The sequence below is a fragment of the Alligator mississippiensis genome, chromosome 8 (genome assembly GCF_030867095.1).
Source record: "Alligator mississippiensis isolate rAllMis1 chromosome 8, rAllMis1, whole genome shotgun sequence".
Taxonomy (NCBI): Eukaryota; Metazoa; Chordata; order Crocodylia; family Alligatoridae; genus Alligator; species Alligator mississippiensis.
The window spans coordinates 58,243,372-58,259,422 of record NC_081831.1 but is presented as its reverse complement, the minus strand read 5'-3'; the positions used below and the strand labels follow the sequence as shown (position 1 = coordinate 58,259,422).

Genomic DNA, 16,051 nt, shown 5'->3' with positions numbered 1-16,051 from the left:
AAATTTTTCAGGCTTGTGCTAAAACATACCATATCAAGTGAGCTTTTTTATTTGACAGCATATACATACACTGTATTCCAGGGTTGTCAGATAGTTCTGTACAAAAGGTAATGTTTAAATTCTGCACCACAAACATTTTTCTTCTTGGTAAATGAGTGATCTATCAGGCCATGAATGTGAATGATTTTTTAATAAAAAGAATACTCTAAGATGAAGATGTAGAATATTTTTGATATTCAATTTGAATGTATAATTGTAATAAAAGGAATAAAATTAGGTAGAAAACTATTATTACTCCATTTAAACTCTGGCCTGGAGCCTAGTTACCATCTCCCAAATTAATCAGGAAGAGTATTGCATTAATGGGAAACACTTGTGTATACCTGTGTGCCTCCTACTAGAAGATAGTAAATGGGCTCCTGAAATTCCTTTTAAAGTAATAAATTCTTAAGTAAGTGAATTTATAAACAAGAATTATGGAAGGGCATATTTTAAGCAATGCTATAGAACATTCCCTTAACAAAAGAAAGCCATTTCATACTATCAAAGCATAATAACCTTGAAACCTCTATGCATAAAAACCATACGCAATGGTCTTAGGGCAAAAGGAAACTAAGAAACGATATTGAAGTAAATAGCAAATCTAACATAAATAGGTTTCCCTAACATTTTGGGAGGTTAATCACAATAATTTCTATTATGGTTATGCCATATATTTTAAACACATCATCTTTGCTTAAATAGTAACAGAAATAAGCCTTAGGCATTACAATCTGTGAAAGAGGGCTTAAGGCCTTACAATGAAGATGTAGGACCAGACTCCCAAATGGTGTAAATCAGTATACGTGGACTGAAACCAATGTAGCCATGCCAATTTCACGTGCTTGGGTCTGGCCCATATTGGTATTTGTCTATGTTGCTGAAGAAAATGGCTTACAGACCCAACTGTTGATCCTGTTGTGAACTCAAAGGCCTGCTGGCTACATGGTTTCTTTCAACATGATGCATTGTGCTACTAACCACTGTTAGGTGGTTCATTATATTCCAATAATACAAGTTTACAGCACAAGCAACAAACCACAATCAACTTTTGAGGAGTCTTTTTTATTAAGATAAATCCAGCAAAATTCCTAACAGTGGGTACATACAACCAACCTGCCCTTTTAAAAGAAATTTTGTATTTCATTTAAAAACAAGATTACACTTTTATTTTTTTTCAAAAACGACAAAATAAAATTACATTTGGGAAACAGCAGATTTCCAGCTCTTAAGATTTTCATGAAAATATCTCACCTTCTTTATAAAACCAACCCACAGAACCACTGGAATGTTTAACAGTTATTTGTTTTGAGACCTCCCCACTTTAAGAAACCATACAACACATACAAGGGTAAAATTAAAATCTGAAGTCTGTAAGCATGACTTACACAAAAAAGGACACACTGACAAAAGTCAAAAGCTACCACCACTTATTCTTTCCATGTACCATACAAACTATTACAATCACAAAATTTAAAAACAATGATTTTTTGTTTTGTTAGGGATTTAATTCCCAAGTAACCGAGATGAAGATGTTCCATAATTAAATTCATGCTAAAAAAACCTGCATTTATAAAATAGTTGATAAAAATATTCCTCTCTGTTAACAATACAGCATGGAGGTACGGATACCAAATGATGGAGATATAGGGCAGGGTTAACATTACTCGGACTTGGCTTCCTTATCATCAGATGCTTCAGCAGCTGGTGCCTATGAAAGCATTTGGGAAGAACAGAAATATTACATTTTAACTAATAATACCCCAATCTAAACTGCATCATGGAAAGGTTAGTTGGCAAATACACAAACATAAACCCTTTTAAGTGACTAGACAACAATACAAAATTACTAAGGAAGACACGAGCATGCTAGAATTCTTGTAAACAAATTAAAAAAAAAAAGAATTGATGAAGTCAACACTTTACTAAGGTAAATTTAGAGAAGTGGAGGTTTGGAATATTTCACATAAAAGTCTTCACATACATGGGCTAGAAGGGAAGTTTAATTATTTGTGTGTAAAATATGGTAATCCTCTATAGTTTCATCTTTTAAAAAACAGATCTTAGCAACATTTGTTTAATGTTCCTATGATTGGAACAAGTATAGCTACAAAGAGATTCCACTCTCCTTCTACAAAGTTACTCAAAGCCTACAGTCTCTAGCACAGTGCTTCCCAAACTTTTCTTCAGTGTGACCTCATTTATGGCCCCATTTCCTCAGCATGGCCCTCACTCCCAACTTCCAGCCCCTAACCCCCACAACTCCATCTGCTGATGTTGTGACCCCATTTGGGGTCACAACCCAGTTTGGGAACCACTGCTCTAGCAGATGCATCCATTAATGCAATATTCAATTTTCAACAAGCAAACTTTTTGAGTCTCGGAGGGTTTCCATCCCCAGACCTCCCCCACCATTAAACTCCCACCCACAAAAAACCCACAGAAATCTAACACCAGAAGCAAGACCTTTCTGAACTGAAAACTTGTTTATTGCAACTTGGATACCACGATAATAAAATCCTAGCACCTATCAAATCTATACCCATATCCCTCCTCCTTCTCTACTCCAAGCACCATGTTAAAATATTTCCTTCACATATACAAGCATGCCCCTTCCTATGTAACAGGCTCAAAATAGCACAACAGAAACTCCACACTGTCACAAAATTATTTCCCCTTCAAGGATACATGTGGGACCAAGGCTAGACACAACTGTTCAGTTATCAGACCCAGCTGGAATGGTAGTGACAAAGACGTTTCAGGTGGTTCTTACAAAAGGTTGGGAGAGCGCCTAGGAAAAGTCTACAGGAAACAAATCAGTGTCTAGCAAATCCTGGTGTAGGCCGATTCTTAGGTAAATGGCTGCTGGAGTAGAAACACACAGGGAACAGAAGACGCTCAGTCAAGGGATGAGGCTAGGTTTGCATGCAGAATGCATGCTGGATTTTTTTTTATTATTATTATTATGAACCAAAAGGTGTGCCCTGAAAAAGAAGATCTGAATCAAAGTGTGTGTGTGTGTGTGTGCGCGCGCGCACGCGAGAGAGAGTGTGCGCGCGTGCGGTGTCAGCCCTCCCTGGGCTGTGGAAGCAAACCACCAGCCTACAGATGGTGGTCAAGGCCCAGTTCAGGGTAAAACAGGAAGCATGTCATGGGGGTCTGTGGCTACCTAGGCTTTCTAGTCCTTCTGTATGCCAATGCAGGGAGCAATGCTATGAGACCAGCTGTGAGTTTCACTACCCACAATAGAAAGATGGAGGTCTTCCTCAGCTTCCTCAGAAGCCCCAACTTTCAGCATGGCTACTTCAGTTGGCCTTCATATAAGCATCTGAACTGGGCTACCCTCAAAAAGGTAAGGTGGAATATTTGTCCCTACGGTGGCTTTAAATATTGAATAGTTTAAGACTCCACTTCCTCATGTACGCACTGTTGTTAAGTACCTCATTAGTTTTGGTATCTCCATTTTCAGAGTGGTTTTCTTCTTTAGTGTCCTCTTGCTTAGCTTCATCTTTGCCTTTGGCTCCCTTCTTCCCTTTTGTTGCTGCTTTTTTGTCCTCCTTCTTATCATTTGCTGCTTTCTCTTTCTGATAAATTACATGAACAAGAATGCATGATAAATACAATCCCCAGTTTCGACGTACATCTGTATGTCAGTATTCTGACATATTCTGACAGAAGTTTTGTCTAAAAAACCCACAAAAAAACAAAACCAAAAAATCTTACTGCTACTTATTGGAAATAAAATTAACACAAGTGGGTGCACATCATGGAAGTTTCTATCACAAAGTTCTTTGTTCTCTAGTCTGTCCTTCATGTGCTACTATCACAACATATGGACAAAGTTAAAAGCATGCTCTTTACTTGGGGTTAAAAAAAAATCCTATTTTAAATACACATTTAATTAAATTAGCTACAATGTTTGATTAGGACTAAATGGCAATTTTGCTGTGCAGCCACCCATCAAGGCATGTGAAAGAAATGAATAACTTGAGTATGTGCATCCAACAGAAACACAGAAATTCTTTGGGTATTATAATATGATGCCTTTTGGCTCAGATCAAGTGTATTTCCTATTCAGAGAATTATAAAAAACTGAAATCAAAGACCACTTTCAGAAGTAGTCCTTGCAATGACAGCAGTATATCTATATTATATACAACTCAGTACCACTGCAGTTAAAAAGAAAAAGAAATCTTAAGTGTGGAGGTGTAAAACTTCCTTAAACAGGAATCAGCAACTAAGTAGGAAACCATACCTGACACTAATTTTACAGTAACAGCTTTTTGCACTTTTGAATCAAATGCAGGCTATGCTACATAAATAGTAAGATTATTAACTTTGATTCTGAGGATCTACATCTTAGTCCCAAAAACTCCACTTACACTAAACTGAATATTCTCAACCACTCAGAGATAGAAGTATGTGTACTTGCAAAATGTAATATTCCTAAGTATACAGAGGTAAACAGGTAATTATAAAGAAATTTTGCATAACATGGAATGAATATCCTGGCTAGAAATCAAGAAAATTTTGCTAGCACGGAGACCAAAAAAAAGACTTTGGGGTCTTGACTGACCACAAGATTAACATGAGCCACCAATGCGATGCTATGGCCGGCAAAGCAAACCAAACTGTGGCATGCATCCACCGATGCATCTGAAGCAAAACCAGGGATGTCATCCTTCTGCTTTACTCGGTTTTAGTGAGGCCGCAGCTGGAGTACTGCAATGTTTTGGGCCCCCCACTTCAAGAGGGATGTGGATAAGCTCGGGAGTCCAGAAGAGAGCCACCCGTATGATCAAAGGCCAAGAGCAAGCCTTACAAAGAGAGGCTGAGGGACATGGGACTCTTCAGCCTGGCAAAGAGAAGGCTCAGGGGGGATTTGGTGGCTGCCTATAAATATATAAGAGGGGTGCATTAGGATCTGGGAGAACAGTTATTCACCAGGGCTCCCCAAGGGATAACTAGGTCCAACAGACACAAACTTATAGAAGGCCGATTCTATAAACTTTACAGTCTGAGTGTCCAAGGTCTGGAACAGATTTCCCCCCAGAGGTGGTACAAGCACCTACCCTGGACTCATTCAAAAGGCATTTGGATGTGTATCTTGTTGGGATCATATGATCCCTGCAGACCTCCTGCCTCTGGCAGGGGGCTGGACTCGATCTCACAAGGTCCCTTCCAGCCCCTAATGTCTATGAAAAATGTACCTGTTTCTTTAAACACTTAGCTTAACAGCATATGGCAATTACTTCATACTAAATCTATGCAACTCAAAACTGGGAACACTTGTACAAGGCCTAAAACACAGCTTCAAAGACTATACCTAAAGTTAATGGGTCAGGCTATTTGTCCATTACAAAGGGTAGGAAGATTTCCTTTTGGGTAACCTTTCTAATCAGTAGAGTGGTAGTTATCTTCCTTAGAGGTAGCACTCCAGTTGAGAAAGGCATCCTATCCTCCACCCTATAGAAATTCCAAGACAGAGCTAACAAAACAATATTAACTCTTCTGTTTCTCACTTTTCATGGATGGTGTCACCAAACCAATACTGTTTTTTTACTAATTTTTCTTGTATTGTTAATAACAAGAACAAAATAAGGTGCGTTTGTGTAGCACTTTTTGTCAGCCCTGATATTTAATTTATGGATAATTTTTGAAGTTAGGAAATATTCTTCCTGTTTTTCCCCTCCAAATAAAAATGCTGTTCACAAGGACATAAAAGTTGTAAAGTTAAGCACTGTGGGGAAAAGGCCAAACTTAGGGTAACTGGTTACACATTTTTATTCCATTCCAGTTGTGTATACATTCTGATAACCTTGCTTAGCATCACATAGGAACCTGTGATGAAACTAAGAATAAAATTCAGTTTTCCTCACTTGAAATCCACTGCCTTAAATGCAAGAAAAGTATTTTTCTTCCTGCAACCCACTGTGCAAACACTAAGGCACTGCTCCTACATAACAATATGTGAACAAATCATTACAGAGTTCATCGTAATGCAAATGCACTAGAGGACCAAATTAAGTTTGGATCGTATTTTGCAACATTAACAACCTATTAACACAGCTTTTACGTGTGGTGTCTGCAAAAGCTATGAAAAAAGCAAGGTGCATCATGTGGAACTGTATTGACCTGTGCAAGGTCATGAGCGGAGGATGAACCCAAGACCTCTAGATCCCCCAAGCACATCTACACCACTTGCCCTAAAAGAATCACTACCAGCCACTAGAGGGAGATATAATACACACTTTGCCAAAAGCTTACACAACAGAAGAATGTTGAGTACAGGGACTTCCAGGTTCTTCGACTGGCCCTGGAATGTTTTTGGATGGTTAAACTGCACAATCCAGTCTGCAAATATGAAACACTTGCTCTAAAAGATATAATAAGCCCATATGGATAAAACATGGGTCTACCATAAGAGAGAGCTAGGTTCTACAACCTGCCAACTCTGGAGACCCTGGGCTGTCTTTTAGATCATTCATGGGTAAATCAGAGAAATAGAAGACAATGGGTCCTCTTGGGGCAATGATGCCATCTTCAAGCAGAAGGACCACTAAATATATACAATTGTTTGATACCAACCAAAAAAACCTGGAATTCCTGTTTTTCTAGGCCTCACCCACATACTACTCCCTCCCTTTGCCAGGGCCACCAAGGGACTTCAAGCAGGCTCAGGGCAGCTGAAATATTCAGCTATTGTAGCAGCAAACACCTAGCAAAGCCTGCTGCATGCATGTCATCAAGCACCTGAAAAAAAAAAAAATCACTCTAATTGGATATAATCTGAGTGAAATTTTTTTTTTGGGGGGGGGCAACAAAACATTCTTGTCTCAAGAGCCTTCTAAATTTCAAGGTTTTTTTTGCCAAGGAGCTTTAAATGGTTGGATTAAAACAAAACAAAAAAACCCCAAAAACACTACTTTAACTGTGGTCTCAGAAATGGATGAACTACTCTGGCTAACCTTTCCAACAAACACCCAGCCTTAGTTTAATGAACGAGCTTTAAAGTGCCCCGCCTCCATTTTTCAATGCGGGGATGCAGATACACATGATGCTGGAGTCGGCTAGAGTGCAGTAATTCCTACACTTAAATTGAGTCTGCTCTGACACGCTGGAATTACAGAGCAGCCTCCCCTGCACGTGTATAGAAGCCCTAAGAAACTAAGTATAGAAAAATTTTAGCCCTAACAGTTAGTCTGACAACTGAAGACAGGGCTTTAAAATCAAAGGTCAGAGGCAACTGGAATGACAGGCCACCTATTGCTCTAGTTCTCCGATTTCTATTCAAAGTATAAATGCCCCAAGTTCTATCCAATTGTGGAACAGTCTCCTGAGGCAAGTAATGTAAACCTCATTACAAGTGACTTAAAATTGAATACAGATAAATCACTCAAGAATTTACCACAGGAAATGTTCCTGCACTTGCGGCAGGATGAAAAAGCTCACCATTTTAGGATTCTGTTAAAAGATGCCTCTAAATAAGCAAAAAAGCCTTAATACAACACTGATATGTTTAAAAGGATAAACAAGCCCATTACCTGCAAACTTTTCTATTACTACATTTTGGAAAGAAAACCCTTCTTTCAATTGAAGATGTCTTGATACTTACCTTAGGTGCTGCCTTTTTGGGCTTTGGCTCCGGTTTCGGTGGAGCAGGTTTCTGTACCAAAAGGAAATAAAGATAAAGTGTCAGATGAGCACCAGGACCTCAGTATGCTTATTTCTTATGCTAGATTTAAAACACAAGCAGAGACTTTGAGCCACGTGTTCCCTCTGTTGTGGTACAAAAAACTGGAACAGACTTAAAACAACTCAGTATTCCAGTAAATGTTCAATATGTTTATTCCACCCAGTTGTTTGTTTAAAATAATATATAAAGTACTCTGCATGGTGCAGAGCACTCTGCACTACTACAGATGTTCATTAAAAGACAGCAAATGTATCTAAGCTTCTTGCAGTCTAGGATGAAGCTTACCCCTGTCATTAGCAGACTGCTTTCTGTATGCACAGGGAGCTTGTTTTTACTAAGAGGAGCATTTCTTTGAAACTTAATGTACTTTCAACTTCCTTTCTAACATCAGCTGGACCCAATCTTTTGTGTTGAGGACTCCCAAACATGGAACACTTACAGGAGTGTCCTGCTTTGCCTTTGCTCTGAACCTTCCTGTACACTTTCAGATTACAAACACACTCTTTGGGGTGTACAGCAGCTCTTGGTTCCTCAGTTTTGTGACTTTTGTGCCTAGAAGCCACCTGTAAAAATGACTGGACTTATTGCATGAGTAAAGACTGCAAAGTCAGGCTCTTTCTGTATACGAGTGACCAAGAGTTTTTAAACTAGCATAGTGGTTTCATCTTCTGTGCATAAAATGTAGGAGCTGCCTCTGTAGTACACTGATACACAAGCCTTGGGACCATGTGGTACATGACTTGTTTCTAAGTATTAAGTTATAACCCTATGCAATTATATTATGCCCTTCAAAACGTTGCCTGAGAGCTACTCACAAAACTTTTTTTTTTTACCACTGACCTGAATTTTTAATATACAAATGTAATGTGTTTTGCTTTTAGAAAAAGATGATGATACTCACAGCAGATAATCTAGCTGACCTCCTCTTTGGCTGCATAAAAGAAAGATGAATGAATACAATTCAAGAAGCACATGCAGCTGTAAATTCTCAGAATTATAAAATCAGAAGTTGCAGCTAGTACTGAATGAAGCGTTAAACAAATGCTAAGAATAACCAGTCATTTCCTCCTGGGTATGTATTTCTTTCACTGCTTGCTCTCCTTCTAAACATACTCTGGGAAAGTGACAAGACCCCAGTACTATCAACTGCTGTGCAGTGGGGAATCTCCATTGCTATGAATGGAGCACAGTCTTACAGAAGACTAAGACATGTTTACCCTGAAACTGATGTTCCTCAGCCCTGAAACTGTAAATTCTCAGAGAAGAGGCTGTTTCTGTCTCAGTGTGTTAGTCCAGTAAAACTCCCAGTTACACAAAGCTTAGCAGCTGGGACACCAGTAAATTCTCCCACCAGTCTTGTGCAAAAGCCCCACTCACTGGACCCCAGCACTGCAGAGGGGCTCTTATGTCATCCTTTTAAGCCCTGAGCCTGCCTCAAACACCTGTCTCAACTCCTGTATGGTACCAAGGGCCCTGCTTAGTGCTTTTATTGAGAACTTCTGAAAACCCACTGCATTTTATTAATGACTCTGAAACAAGCCTACCTCCTCCTTTGCCTCGCCTTCAGCTGCAGCCTACAAGAGAAAGGAAAAAAAAAAAAAAGAGCAAACAAGGTTTGCAATGTTGCACTACACTGGGGTAAGGAGGCCAAATGCTGTTGAGAGACAGATGATCTCAGCAGTGACCAGATAAGAGGGGCTATGAAAAAAGGTTACCAGAATTCATGCTGGGGGAATTATTTTATTCCCCCCAGTGCGAGGCGGGAGCAAGTAACCAGCATGCAACATGCATGCGACTTTAAAGGCCCTTCCAAAACTTTAGGCAGCTCCTGGCCAGCTTTGGAGAGGACAGTCCTGGTCCCCAAAATGTTAGGCAGCTCCTGGCCAGCTTTAGAGAGGACCGTCCTGGTTCCACAGTGGAAGTGCATCCCCCCTCAGGTTGCAGATCTATTCCCAGCTCTACCCCTGGCTACTCCTCAGTCCCTCTGACCCCTGCAACCCTTCTCCACTCGCTGGAAGTCTGCTCTGCCCCTAGGCAGGCCTTCGTGCTACTCCCAGCCCCACGACTACAACTCCCACAATGCCTCGGGACCTCCCCCCTCGATTTTTTTCCCCCCTTCGGGTGTTCAACGTCATGACGTCACAGCGTCCCAACATTTAAAAAGTTCCCGCCAAATCACCTGCACCGACAAGGTCGCCGCCCGCCCTCGCAAGGACAAGCCCCGAGCGCGGGGGCGCCCCCTCCCCCACCCCCTCCCCGCCGCGCCTGCGAGCTGCGGCCGGGCCCCGCGTCAGCGCAGCGCCCCCTGCCCGGCGGGCGCGGGACCGGACCCCGCTGTGCGCCGGGGGCTGCCGAGTGACCCCACGCCTGCCCGCCCCCTCCCGCCGGCCGACGGGGGGAGCCGCTCCCGCGGCGGCCCCGGGGAAGGAGCAGCAAAGTTCCTCATGATGGTCGCCGACCGCCCCCCCACCGCTCCTCCTCGAGGACAGTTTCAAACTCTGCGCCGCCTAACGGCCCGGGCTCTCACTGCACAGCCATCTGCTCGCGGCCGCGCGGAGCGGGGGGAGGAAGGGAAGGGAGGGGGGGGGAGAAAAAAAAAAGGGAGAACAAAGGCAAACGCGGGAGCAAGAGGCGCCGCTCGGACCCCGACCGCCCCCGGGGGGTGGGGGAGGGCAGAGCCGCGCCCAGCGCTCCCCCGGGCCGGGCGGCAGGGCCCGGGGCCGAGCGGGCGAGCGCCACCGGCCGGCCTGCCTTCGCCGCCGGGCATCGCGATGGCTGTTTGCAATCCAGCATGGAGACGCGGCTCCGCCGCCTCCTCGCCCGCCAAACGGCCCGAAGTGAACTCCGAGCGCCCTCCCCGCCGCACGCCGGGACGCACCGGGGAGCGGGGAAGAAAACGCAAAACAACTCCGCACACGCTCACGCGCCGCCCGGAGCCGGGCACACGCTCCTCCAGCGCCCCGCGCCCCCGCCTCCCTCCCCCCGCTCCGGCTCTCCGCTTACCTTTCTTTTGGGCATAGTTGCACCTTAATAGTTGATTGCAAAAGCTACGGGGAGAGAGATTTAAAAAACAAAAAACCACCCCCCGAAATTAAAGACAAGCCTTCCCCCCTCCCGGAAAAAAAAAACCCCAAAAACTGTTTCAACCGCTCTGCAAGAATAATACAAATAAAAAGAAGAAGTGCCAAGGGACCAAGAGTTAATTGCAGCAGAAACTGAACAAAAAAAAAAAATCCCCCCCCCCCCTCTTTATTGCAAACAGTAAAATACACCAACACGCAACCAAACTGCATGAATGGGGAGCGCGAGACGGGTCCGGGCGGAGAGTGATGCGCGCGCCGGCCAATGGGAGGCTCGGGCGAGAGTGCGGGAGGCGGGCCGGGGCGGGGCGGCAGAGACGCTGGCTTTACGCTGTCTGCGCAGGGGACCGGCCTAGGGCGCGCGGTGAATACGGCTCCGCGGCCGAGCGGGGAGGAGAGTGCGATGGTGCCCCCCCCTGCCTGTGCTGCTGTGGAGCCTGCCCGACACCCCCTTCGCTGCGAGGCTCCCTGGAGGGAGGGGGTTGCCAGGCTGGGCCCCCAGCCCCGAACGCCCCGGCGTACACGCAACTGCACAGCCCCTGCAGCTGCAGAGCCCTCCTCCTTCTCGACATCCCCCCAGAGGCTGGGAAAGAAACTTCCCTGAAAGTTACCACAGGCAGCAGGACTGTGTCTGCTCTTCCCTGAGCCCGACAACATGGCTGCCTCGCCAGCTGCGCCTTCCCTCCCACAGCCGCAGCAGGGGCTGGAGCCCGGCAAGGGGCAAGGGCCCCGCTGCGGCCTGTGCGAGCCGTGGGGGTGCAGGGCCGCGCAGCGCGGGGAAGCCTGGGCCCGTCATTTCTAGACCGGGCTCGGCTGCCCCGGGCTCCCAGGGGGCTTCTGCTCCAGAGCTCCGGGACAACGCAGCAGGGCTCCCCTGTGGGGTGAAATGCTGACAGCCTGGCTGTGCCACACGGCTCTCCTATTTAATATTATTTATGGCAACAGAGCCCCCGTTAATGGCCTTTGCACATGGTACTTAACGGGATGTAGGAACCGCAATGCCAGTTGTGGCAACCGAATAATGTCATCTTGTTCTACCTGTTGGAAAGCATCACCGGGCATTGCTGTGTTATGCAGTATAGCCTCTCCCCCAGGTATACTGCATGTTTTTCAGGCTTGGCACCAGTCATGTTAGGAAGCTGGGAAGAAGGTGGTTCTAGTGTTGTTTGTTTGTTTTTAAATTGCATGTTAAATAGGCTTTCTGGATGTGAAAAAATTGCGTGTTAGGTTAATATGCACACTTGGAGTGGTGTTAGGTCCTTACAAGAAAAGTGGTTGTTTGCTTTAAGAAATATAAAATGTTTCTTAAATGCTGTAGTATGCGGTGTCATCACTTATCAGATATTCTGTCCGGTTTTTGTTTAAGAAATAGTTTGAGCAAGGTCAGAACTCGGGTCTCCTTGCCAGGCGAATGGCCTAACCGCTAGCTTATAGAGTCATGCTGCCTCCTATGTACTGTCCTGCTTTCAAGCCCTATAAATCTTTTAATAGTTTTTGCACAGTTACAGAGCTTCAACAGGTTGGAATAGTCTCTACTCTTGTGATTAGGGCAAAGATTGTGGGCAATCGAAGATGAGGGTTTGAATCCCGTCAGGCAGAGAAGGGACTTGAACTAAAAGAGAGTGGCCTGTGTCAGCTACAGCTATGTTTTGCAAGGATCCAGTCCTGTTGGTATATGTTAACCATGATTTTAGATTGCCTACTAGACAGGCAGAGGAATACCTTGTTTTTGGCTTCTGCAGGGGCTTGGGTATAAGCAGTCAAGATTGAGGCAGTTTTAGGCTCATGCTGAGGCATAACTAGGTGTGGATTTTAAATGTAAAAAAGTAAGGTGTCCCTGAAGGTTGGGTGCATCCAGGATTAGGTGGCAACTGAGCAATGGTTTTTTGGATTGCAATTTTAGACCTATGCACCTATATTTTCCCTAAACCTAAGTCCTTTATTAGATCTGGCCCTGAATGTTTAAGGATGTTTAAAGTCCTGGGGTCACATATATAGGCCAGTACTGTGATTAAATAGGATTTACTGTTGGTTCCATCATCATTCAGTTCAGGAATTATGCACCCTTTCTGTACCTTGTATCTTTCCTTCAATAGTAGACACACATAATTAGGACCTGAGGATCAATGGAGAATCCTTGTCAATCATGAACACTGCAACAGAGGCCTAAAATATATGAGGTCCTCTGAATATCAGAATCAACACTGAAACCACCTTGTACACATAATAATATCAAACTGAGACCTGAGGCCCTGTGAATGTTGTGGAATGGACAAAATACTGTAGCTGGTGGGAGAACTGCTACCCTTCACTTAAATAGGTAAAAAGCAGTTAATGTTCTTCTGTGAAACAACAGTAGCCTCCAAGTCAAGTCACATGTCACCACCCAAGGAATAGGAAAGGCCACTCAGGAATTTGACGTTTGAGAGTAAAGAGCAATTGCTGATTGTTATTTTTTGGTACTGATGTGGGTGAGGAAAGAGAGTCAGGAGAACTGCAGAAACATACATAGGAAAAAATTAAGGGAGCGCCTGATGTAGGAGCATGCACTTGGGAGTAAAAGTCTAAACAAAAGAGAGTTTTGGGTATAGTGCAATCTGAAAATGGCTTTGAAATTAAACCAAAAAGGTACCTTTTGGTCACAGAATCATAGTCGCGTACAGCCAGGAGGGGACTTCAAGAGATCAGCCAATCCATTCCCTGCTCTGAGGTAGAATTGGTTGTTCTTGTAAACCTCCAACAAAGGAGATTCCAAAACCTTACCAGGTAGCCTGTTTCTGTTTGAAAGCTTTTTCTAATATCTAACTTTTCTTTGATGCAAATTAAACCAGTATCTCCTTGTCCTTCCTCCAGTGGACATGGGGAGCAATTAATCACTGTCCTCTTTATAACTTTTTTTTACTTACAGGAAGACTCTTATTGTTTCCTCCCCTTTTATTCTCTTTTCTACATTAAACAAAACTAGTGCCTTCACTCTTTTTTTTTTCCATAGATCGTATTTTTTTTTTTAATCTTCTTGTTCACCTCTAGATTCTTTCCAAGTTCTTTCTATATTTTTCGTCTGGTGCCCAAACCAGATACAATGCTGAAGATTCACCAGCATCAAACAAACCAGAATAATTACCTTACACATCTTGTATATCATGCCTGTTTGTACATCCAAGAATGCAATTTCCCTGCTTTCTGCAACATCATCACGTTGTTGATTCATCCTCAGTGTGGCCCCACTCTAAGCCCTAGATCCTTTTCTGCAATACTGCAGCACCAGTGGTTCTTAACTTTTTCAGACTTGAGGCACCCCCTGATAGAGTCAAGGCGTTCCTCCTTAGACTCAAGTCACCCCTAGGAAAATGCCAGCTCTTAGTTTTCGCTTGTTTTTTTTTACTACAGATAGAAATTAGAGCAATTTCTTCTGATGCAAAGAACTCAGAAAGACCACAGCAGATCAGAATATTTTAACATTGTGGATTCCTTGAAATCTTTGTGTCTTGTGAATCATGTTTGCACACCTAACACTATGTGGCACCCTGCAGTGCCCCTGGAAGGATCTCAGCATCCTGGTTGAGAATCGGTGGACCTAGACAGTTTTTCCTATGTTCTTTTCCATTCCATTTAACTGTTCTTATAATCTTATCATGATTTAGGTGCTTATAAATTGGTAGTTTAATAATTTGTTCTAGTATCTTTCTGGCTCTTGAAGTCAGACTAACTTGTCTATAGTTCTCTGGGTCTTCCAATTTTCTTTTTTCAATAAAGGTGTTATGTTTGGCTTTCTCCAGGCCTCTGGGATATCTTGCCTCCTCTATGAGTTCTTGAAGATAACTGATAATATTTCAGAGATTACTTTGACTGGTTCCGTAAGTATTCTAAGTCAAATTCCATCATGCCCTGCCAACTTGAATAATTCTCATTTATGTAAATATTAACCTGCTTTTTTTCCCTATTCTGGTCTGCACTCCTGTTCCTTTGCTAAAATTAATTGCATTAACTGCCTACTCATAATTATTTTTTTTAAAGACTGAAGCAAAGAATTTAACATTTCAGGCTTCCTTTTGTCATTCAATATTTGTTCTTCTCCATTAAGTAATGGAATTAGACATTCCTTTGTCTTCCTCTTTCTTTGATTTAGTCATAGAACATGGTGCATGCCCCTTGCTAGTTGTAACTCATTTTGTACAGTATCTAACCTTTTCTAATTTTATCCCTGCATGCTTGTGCTATTCCTTTATACTTTAGTTATTTATCCTTGTTTCTACTTTCTGCACAATTGATTTTTTTATTTTTCAGGTTCTAGAAGAGCTCATGGTGCAGCCATACTTGTCTCCTATGCTTTAAATCTTTTCCACATTGGGATAATTTGCTATTGTGGCTTTCATATAATCTCTTTAAGTAACTGCCTGTTATACATTTGTTCATTCCATATCTTATCTTCTTAACTAGTTGCCAGAGCTGAAGCCCATCATTCTTTTTCTGATGCTCTGAATTATTCCTTTTTTTGAAATGAACTCATTTTTGATCACATTTGTCCAAATTACCTTCCATCAAATTATTTTCAACAAGTTCATCTCTCTTGGAGGCAGTTACATCTAAAATTGCTGCTCCCCCAGTAACTTTCTTTACCTTCTGAAACAATGTTTTTTTTTTAAAGAGTTGGATCAATAGTCTATCATACAGTATTGCTTTTCCAACTGATATTCAAGTAATTAAAGTCCCCCATTACCAAAGGTCCTGTCCTTTGGAGGCTTCTGTTAGTTGCTCCAAAAAGTCTCCTGCTCCTCCTGGTTACTGTTTGATTCTTCCTTTGTTCAGAGAAAGAGGACTTTGTAAATAAAAGGACCGCATAAAAGGGGCAGTGGGTTTCATCACCACTTTCTCCTAGCTGGAACAACCTGCAAGATCATTTTTTGGCTAACTACTTGAATCAAAAGGAAGTACAATATCTTCATGTAGCTGACTCTTTAAATTATATATTAAAGTGTAATACCACAACTAAATTTTACATTATGTTTGCTTTCCCTTTCCTTGATGCCTTTGTATTTTTACAAAATCTTCTGACCCCTCTAAAAATGTTCATTAAACAAGAAATTTCCCTTAATAATCATTAGATTACCCTATTGAAAGAGAAGCAAACTTTTGTATTATTATGCTGAGAAGTGTTAGTGGCTACCATTAAATAGGTCCTTGATCTATAGATGATTACAGACCTCATTAAAGCTGATGGATATGCTAAGTACCC

The 16,051-nt window shown here is 42.7% G+C and overlaps 1 protein-coding gene and 1 long non-coding RNA gene across 4 annotated transcripts; one reads left to right on the top strand and one right to left on the bottom strand.

The window, feature by feature from the left end:
• Positions 1-1,085: 1,085 nt before the first annotated feature.
• Positions 1,086-10,958, bottom strand: HMGN5 (high mobility group nucleosome binding domain 5). Of its 2 annotated transcripts, none has more exons than XM_059732749.1 (6): positions 10,739-10,948; positions 9,280-9,309; positions 8,637-8,666; positions 7,655-7,705; positions 3,480-3,623; positions 1,086-1,750 (listed from the first exon to the last, which is right to left on the bottom strand). In XM_059732749.1, exons 1-6 carry the CDS (start codon positions 10,751-10,753, stop codon positions 1,703-1,705), a joined length of 318 nt encoding a protein of 105 aa, XP_059588732.1. In that variant the 5' UTR covers positions 10,754-10,948; the 3' UTR covers positions 1,086-1,702. The 2 variants fall into 2 exon arrangements, with proteins under 2 accessions (XP_059588732.1, XP_059588733.1); XM_059732750.1 differs by lacking the exon at positions 1,086-1,750 and adding an exon at positions 2,760-2,904 and having other exon boundaries at positions 10,739-10,958.
• A 191-nt stretch (positions 10,959-11,149) lies between these two features.
• LOC132252154 (uncharacterized) lies at positions 11,150-15,814 on the top strand. 2 transcript variants are annotated; one of them, XR_009463969.1, is made up of 3 exons: positions 11,150-13,581; positions 14,595-14,672; positions 15,103-15,814. It is a non-coding gene; the product is annotated as an uncharacterized LOC132252154 (long non-coding RNA). The 2 variants fall into 2 exon arrangements; XR_009463968.1 differs by having other exon boundaries at positions 11,150-14,672.
• Positions 15,815-16,051: the final 237 nt, after the last annotated feature.